The sequence below is a fragment of the Nicotiana tabacum genome, chromosome 6 (genome assembly GCF_000715075.1).
Source record: "Nicotiana tabacum cultivar K326 chromosome 6, ASM71507v2, whole genome shotgun sequence".
Taxonomy (NCBI): Eukaryota; Viridiplantae; Streptophyta; class Magnoliopsida; order Solanales; family Solanaceae; genus Nicotiana; species Nicotiana tabacum.
The window spans coordinates 152,163,410-152,171,576 of NC_134085.1; the positions used below are offsets into that span (position 1 = coordinate 152,163,410).

General features: G+C 39.0%; 1 protein-coding gene across 1 annotated transcript; it reads left to right on the forward strand.

Moving 5' to 3' along the window:
* Positions 1–374: 374 nt before the first annotated feature.
* Positions 375–5,020, forward strand: LOC107826950 (protein VASCULATURE COMPLEXITY AND CONNECTIVITY). Its single transcript, XM_016653995.2, has 3 exons — positions 375–681; positions 2,085–2,281; positions 4,451–5,020. Exons 1-3 carry the CDS (start codon positions 586–588, stop codon positions 4,782–4,784), a joined length of 627 nt encoding a protein of 208 aa, XP_016509481.1. The 5' UTR covers positions 375–585; the 3' UTR covers positions 4,785–5,020.
* The last annotated feature ends 3,147 nt before the right edge of the window (positions 5,021–8,167 follow it).

Sequence of the window (8,167 nt, forward strand, 5' to 3'; positions counted from 1 at the left end):
AAAAATTACCGTTGGGCCCGGTTGAACCGGCTCAGGCCCGCCTGCCGGTCCCGGACTCGCGATTTATTTGTATAAGACCGATCCAAAGTGGGCCTCAAAGACCGTTTGAGACTGGCCCGTTTGACCCGGACCGTTTGGCCCATTAGGCCCGTGATCTCGCAGGCAGTCCCGGGCTGGGTCCAGCCCACAATACAGCTCTATTTACAAGTAGGCAGTAGCTATTAGTTTATCTTTATCATCTTGGAAAAGTACTGTTTGATTTGCCAATCCTTTATCGTATTGTCAGTACTTTTGTTTTAAAAAAGAGTAGTGACATTTAATTTCCATAACTTCTCTCGTATATCGTCACTTGTCATTGTCTCCACTCTCCACTGTGTGACAATTTTTCGTCCAACTCACAAGCTTTACATTGCTTGGTCTCTACTTCACTACACTTTCCCCCCCTTTCTTCTGCTTCCAGAAATAAAACTATTTCTTGCTTTTTATTCCATTCAAGTTACAGTCAAAGAGAGTTTTTCTTGCGTGAGTCACCGACAGTTTCTGTGATTTTCCTTCTGGCGTAGATAAACAAGAGAGAAAGAGGCCATGGAAAGGAAGGTGTTAGTAATTTGTGCTGTTGTGGGATTTCTAGGGTTGCTTTCTGCTGTTACTGGTTTTGCTGCTGAGGCCACTAGAATTAAGGTAATTTTTCCCCCATGATTCTTTTTTATTTTTATTTTTGTTTCATATCGAGCTTTCCCCCCCCTTCCTTTTTACTATCATCTGATTAGCTTGGTGTTCAGTCTGAAATGATTTAATCTGGAAAATAGCTATGGGTATACTCTGCTCTATAATAAAGTTCAAATCTTTGTTACAAATGACCTGCTTATGCGAATGGTTTCATCGTGTTATTCTTTTAATACAAAAACCAATCAAATGTTATAGTCTAAAACAAAGAATCCTAATAAATGGAGGGTTAAATAACATTTTCTGCCCTTCTCTTTGTTATTGGATCTTCGCCACAAAGGGAACTTTAATAAATAGCAGCTGCTTTAATATTGTGGTTTGATGTTCCTAGTTAATCTAAATGAGTTAAGCAGCACATTCTATATTTTGTTGGTGGTGGAAAATGGAGTAACGGTTGGTGCACTTACTTCCTCTCCATTCGCTATGGACAATTAACACCAGCTTCCATATGTTCTCTTGCTGGTCCTCTGATTATCAGCTGTAAAGATAGCATCCCAAGCTGCTCCCACGAGATTAAAGTTTCATTTTTTGTAGGGAAATTAGGTGCGGTCAAATTTGAGCTGAAATTCCATTATGCTCTTGCTATGTTTGTTCCTAGTAGAACTTAGCGTTCATGCGATTGCCAATTTAAGGAAACCCACATCATTTCTACTGCAACTGTTAAAGCCTGGATTCTTATGATTAAATTTGCTCGTCTTTGCAAAACTCTTTGGGTTCAGTCTGGGCATATTCAGCTGAATTTGCATGGTTTGAATGTTCAAACCTGGGCAGAAATTGCACCTTGGGTGTCTCTTTCTTCCATGAGTAACAACCTGCTAACTTTCTCCCCCATCCCATACAACAAGCCTATGGGTGAGGTATTGTAGGGCGGAGGGAATTTTAAGAATTTTAGGGGATGTTATAGACCAAAAAGGAGAACCCAACCCAAAAGACTAATCTATTAGGTGGTAGAACCCATTTGGCCTATAAATCCATAAATATTTCTCTTTTTGATCCATGTGGGACAATTGGCACATAACAGTGGAGAGTGGAGGAGATTGTTTGCTTATATTGGCTTTCAGATCATATCACCCGTTGCCCTGCTACCATTCATAAATACATTGGAGGAGTTTTACAGGTGGGGTTGGTAGATGGAGAGAGCACAAATGGACTAAGAAAACAGATCTTTTATGGTTGTTTGGTTGCATGCTGAATTTCATTTGCTAAGGATTGTCACAGGATTTAAGTTACTTTCATTTCATGTTTGCTGTTGGGAATTTTGAGTCCTTAGAATATAGGGGTAAAGAGAGTTTACGTTATCCTTGCTTTCATAGAGAGTCGGCATGACTAATTCATAGTACTATTCAATTATTCTTCAGGGTTCTCAGGTCCAGTTTCCCTCTCCTTCAGAATGTGTATATCCAAGGAGTCCTGCACTGGGCCTTGGATTGGTTGCTGCTGTGGCTCTTATGGTTGCTCAAATAATTGTCAACGTAGCAAGTGGATGTGTCTGTTGCCGTCAATATCAGTCAGGATCTAATCGGTCACTAGCACTACTATGTTTTGTTGTATCCTGGTAAGTTGGTTATGAAGTAATAACTAATTTCAAGTTCAGTAGTCATTACTGCAATACATTTAGATCAAAAGGTATTTATTTGTTTCTTCTTATCATTGTAATTTGGCTTACTGTTAATTAAATTCAAGTTCAGTCGTTGATTATTGTAGTGGATCAAATGGAAGCTGACCCGAATAACAGATAATTGTTGTCCTGTAGTTTCCATGGAATTCCTGCCTTTTTTGTGTTGGGAAGAGAGACCTTATATATCTGCAGTCAAAGGCAAAATAGACCTTCGTTATTCCCACATTCCGAATTTGACAAGCTTACTCTGCGATTTTGTCCATTTCACATCACCATTTTTATTGTAATTTTTGAGAAAGGAAAAAGCCAATTGATATCAGTATTAATTTAAACCAATCACTATTTTAAATATTTCTGATATTTACTTTAGGATGTTCAAATCCTGACTGAAGAAGGAAGGTTAGACCTATTCTGTCTTATATATAGAAGTATGATAAAATATCTATCAACGTTGTTGAAGCCAAAAGCTTGCCTTACATCTGTAACGCTGGCTCTTGTACTTGTAACAACTGCATGTACAAACTTCTTGGAAAGTATCAAAATTTTAGCATTTGTTTTGGCTTGTGGATATATAGTATTTAACACTGTTGGCCTTTTTCTCCTCTTTTAAAGGACAGTAATTAATCCGATTAAAAATATTCCATATTGTTCTTATTACTTCACCAACCAATGGTACCCTACTGGGCCTACAGATACAAGTTCCAATGCACAGCATTAAGGGGGTTACGTGCAAGGGAGGTGGGCAGGAGCATATTTTCTTATCTTCTTCTTTTCCTTTTTTCCCCCTCAAACTCTTAACTTCTGGGAATGCAGTCCTATTAGGTCACAAGATATCTTGTTGCGAGTCCAGAAATGTGGTCTAGCTGAAGCCATTGAACCTTAAATTGTGGCTGGACCTTGAGATATCATTGCCCCTCAAACCAACAGTTCTTTCTCTAATATTGTATTTATCGGCTGGATACATGCGGAGGCATTTAAAGTTGGCACGATTTTTTGTTTAGATACCTGAACTCAACGGTGTTCCTATTGAGCATTTATACTACCAGAAACTTATTCCAATTGAGCACTTCTTGCTGAGTTGGCATATAATGTGAGTTTCACCCGATATAGGCGCGTGAAGACTCCAAAAAATAGATTTTTATTTTTATTTTTTATTTTTTAATTCCTTCTTCTTCTCCCTCAAAAACGAAACAGATCTGCCAGTTGTCTCTTCACTGCCGGAATCTGGCGAGAGAAACCGACGGCTCATCCTCTCCAAAAAACCAACGACCCCCGCCCCCCCTTCAACCCTAAGAAATTGAAATCTTGTTGCACTAATTTTGCACTGATTTCGAAATTGAAAAAGCAACCGGCGGCTCATGCTTACATAGTTTACAAATTGAAATCTTGTTGCACTGATTTTGCTTACATAGTTTGCAAAAGAAGAAGCAGAGAACTGAGACTAAATGAAAGCATCATTAATGGGTCTTTAAAAAGCTTGAAGGTTTAAAATGAGTTACTTGATTTGATGAAAGTTTGGGAAATTAATATTGGGGTTGTCTTCGGGTCGTCGTGGGGAATCTTTAGCAAAAGTTATAACAAATTTGGAGGAGTTTCTCTTAAAAAATTGTATTAAAATCGTGCTTGGAACAAGAACACACATAAAAATAGTGAAGAGCATCAATGCCACTGATTTATTTTGTTTATTAAATAAATTTAACATAGTTTTCCCTTTTTTTTACTCAAAATAATGTCTTTTTTTTATTCGTCATTCGCCACATCAGCAGCGAGTGCATTGCACAAACTTTGTAAGTTTGGCTGATTGTCAAAAAAGTGCTCAATTGGAATAAGTTTCGGGTAGTATAAGTCCTCAATAGGAACACCCTTAAGTTCAGGTTTCTAAATGAAAAATCGTGCCAACTTTAAGTGTCTCCGTATGTATTCAGCCGTATTTATCTTGGTCATATGCATTGGAATATGGTGAAATTATTACTGGGTTGTTGTTGTATATGCATTGGAATATACTATCAAAAGTTATTTCTCTGGTGGAGTCAGTGGACCAATTTGATCTTACATACCATCTGAAGAAGCCTTAATAAAGGTCTCCAAAACTTGCGGCTTATGCAGGTTTACATTCGTCATAGCATTTCTATTATTGCTAACGGGCGCAGCACTGAATGATCAGCATGGTGAAGAGAGCCTGTACTTTGGCAACTACTATTGCTATGTTGTAAAGCCTGGAGTATTTGCTGGAGCTGCTGTCTTGTCCCTTGCCAGTGTTGCTCTTGGAATCATCTATTACATTTCCTTGGTATCTGCAAAGAACATCAATGATCCATGGCATCCACCAGTACCAAGTCAAGGTGGCATTGCAATGGGACACCCACAAATTCCTCCACAGACCAGTCAGGAACCAGTTTTTGTGCATGAAGATACTTACATGAGACGCATATCTACGTGATTGTCCCTAGACCTTGTATAAACACAAGGACTGGAGGTGTGAAGGGTGAAGAATCGTCTTCTTTATGTGAACCATTTGCTCCCCTTTGTGAGCTTTCATTGCTTTTTTTGAACTCCAATGGTAGTGATAGCTAAGTTTTGTCGGAAATTTGTAGCCTTACAACATGTATCTGGAGGTGCTGTGTGTATGTAATCCAACAATGCAACATACTCCTACAAAGTTTGTAGTTTCTTGTACTATAATTAGTAATGTTTCTCGCTCTAGATTCACTGGGTTGAACTGTGAGGTAGAGCAATGCGGAGAGCTGTCACTGATGTCTTCACCTACTTGAACTTCAGAATCAGTTTCCTGGACAAAGTAGCTTATCTCTTCCTTGAAGCCATGCATGAAGCTTGGCGAGCAAAATTTAGACTCGAGAAATGAATTTATATTTAGGTGGAATTTGAAATACTGTTCTTAGAGATATGCTGGACGCAAATATTACTCTTAGATGTGAATAGATTAAAAGAATGGTAAGTTGGTGGCTATAAAGCTTGGCTGCATGGTTTGGAGCAGCAACAGCCCCAAGAATGAACCAAGCATGCATTGACAAATCATTTATTTATGTCTATCAATTTGGCTTTCAGCGTTAATAAATTCAACCTATAGTGGATTTTCAACCTATAATTTGGCAGCAGCAGCAGTTGAATTTTCAAAAAAATTAGAATTGATGGAGTTATGTTCCAAGAGTGAAGGAAAATGAGGGCTTCCGAGAGATTCAGGGCATCTCCAACCTTTATCCCATTTTTGGTACCCAAAATGGGAATTTCCCCATTTTTGGGACAACTTACTCCAATCATTCGCCCATTTTTTCCCCCAAACTTTTTTATATTCTTCTTCTCTCTTCTATATTATATTATTATCTTTCATTTTTAATTTCCATTAAACAAATTCCATCTCTTATTTTTATTAATTTGTAATTTCCATTAAAACAATTTCATAAAATTTTAAATAATATAATTTATAAGCAATTATTATAGATTAACTAATAATTCAAATAACAGTGAAATCATTGCTGTAGGTATATAAATTTTATTAAAATTAAATCCGTAAAATAATCGGGACTATATTGTAAAATTCAAGATATATTAATTCAAATAAATTTATTGGGCTAATATAATTGGATTAATTATAAGTTCAATATATATGGATTAAATAAATAAATCTTAATCTATTGGGGTAGCCCATTTAATTGGGCTAAAGTGATGAGCCTACTCCATTAAGCCCAAGATGTCATCTTCCTAGAGGCCCAGTTTGGTGCCACGTGTCAAATGACGTGGCGCGCCAAGTCAAACGGAAGAGCCAATAGGATCATGCCACGTGTCAAAATGACAAGGAATGCCAAGTCACACTAAAAGGCCAATGAAATCGGGCCACGTGTCCAAGTGACATGTTCTGGCCAATCAAATGCGGCCATGTCACACTGCAATTTGATTGGTCGGAAAGAGTTTGTTCTTATCACAACTCTTCCCTTCCACAACTATAAATAGGGGTCTTCATAACTCGGAAAAGGGACCAGAAGTTACAACAAGAAGCAAGAAAGAGCTCGTGGATCAAACGCTGCAAATTTCTCCATAAGTTTCAAGCTTCAAGTTCAAGTTCAAGAAATCAAGTGCAAGTTCAAGAACGAAGAACAAATCAAGGTCAAGTTCAAGCAATCAAGCTCAAGCTCAAGAACAAGATCATCGTTCGTGGCAACAAACTTAGATTCAAGATCAAGCTCAAAGGCCCTTGATTTATTTACTATTGAAAAGAAGAATCAGAGGATTCATAGAGATTGTACACTCAAATATTCGAAATAAAATACTACGATTGTTGCAATATTTTCGGTCTTGATTTTATTTTCTCGAACCAAATTTATTGTCTACAAATTCTGGCACGCCCAGTGGGACAATCTCTACCTCTCATCTCAACTTTTCAATCACTAAAGTTCAAGAACATTGAAATGGCTTCGAAGAAAATCAATTCCAAATCAACATCCACCAAGGCTGCTAACTCCAGGTTCTATGCTGATGTGGAAAGCATCCTCGATGTCACCTTTGGAAGCTTCGGACCAGTTACGAGGAGCAAAGCAAGATCTTTAGGACAACAAGCACCCCAAGTGCCGTCCACATCAACCCCTGTTTTCGGATCTTCATCCTCAAAAGGAGCAAGATCTTCCACAAATGCATCTGAAGGAGGATGCAATGTTGCTGAAAAGATCAAGAAAACTCTTGCTCTGCTTGACCTCTCTGGCTCCAAGCACTCTGCTGTGAAGGAAGATGATGATGCTTCAAACGATGGATCCTCCCCACTTACACCACATAGCGTGAGCCAGTCAAGGATCAATTTGTGTGAAAATCCATGCTACTCTCCGTCATTGACGACAATCATGCAAGCCATGGTGACAAACACTTCATCTATGGAGGAGCAGTTGGCAAACTTGATGGAAGCAACCGCTGGCTTGACCAAATGCATGCAAAATCAAGAGGCTAGAATTGACAAGCTAACAGACAAGGTGAGAATCTTGATGGAAGAAGAATCTACCCATGCACCCGACAAGCTCCCAGAAGTTCTAGAGAGTGACTCTCCCCCAAGACAAGCAGCATCCACTAAGGCTATCCCTGTCTCATCTGAAGGGATGATTTCAATCGATCAACTGAAGGAGTTCATCGAAGGAACCATTAAGAACAAATATGAAGTTGCTGCCAAATCCTCCCTTACATATGCAAAGTCGTACACTGCAAGGGTCGATATGTTGAAGATGCCTGCTGGCTATCAACCTCCGAAGTTTCAACAATTTGATGGTAAAGGTAACCCAAAGCAACATATTGCGCACTTCGTTGAGATGTGCAACAATGATGGGACTTATAGAGATTACCTCATCAAGCAGTTTGTTCGCTCGCTAAAAGGAAATACTTTTGACTAGTACACGGACCTCGAGGCTGGATCTATCGACAGTTGGGATCAACTAGAGCAAGTGTTCCTCAATCGCTTTTATAGCACAAGACGCACGGTGAGTATGATAGAGCTTACAAATACTCGTCAACGAAAGGGGGAACCAGTTATCGACTTTATCAATCGTTGGAGGAATGCAAGCCTCAACTGCAAAGACAGGCTTAGTGAAGCTTCAGGCATAGAGATGTGCATCCAAGGCATGCATTGGAGATTGCGCTACATCTTGCAAGGTATCAAGCCTAGCACATTTGAAGAACTTGCAACTCGTGCCCATGACATGGAATTGAGCATGGCTTCCGCTGGAAATGAAAGGCTACCCATCTATGAACCTCGCAAAGTGAATGACAAGCAAGAAGTCAGGAAGTGGGGCAAGTTCGTACCCAAGTCTGAAAGCAAAGAAGCTATGA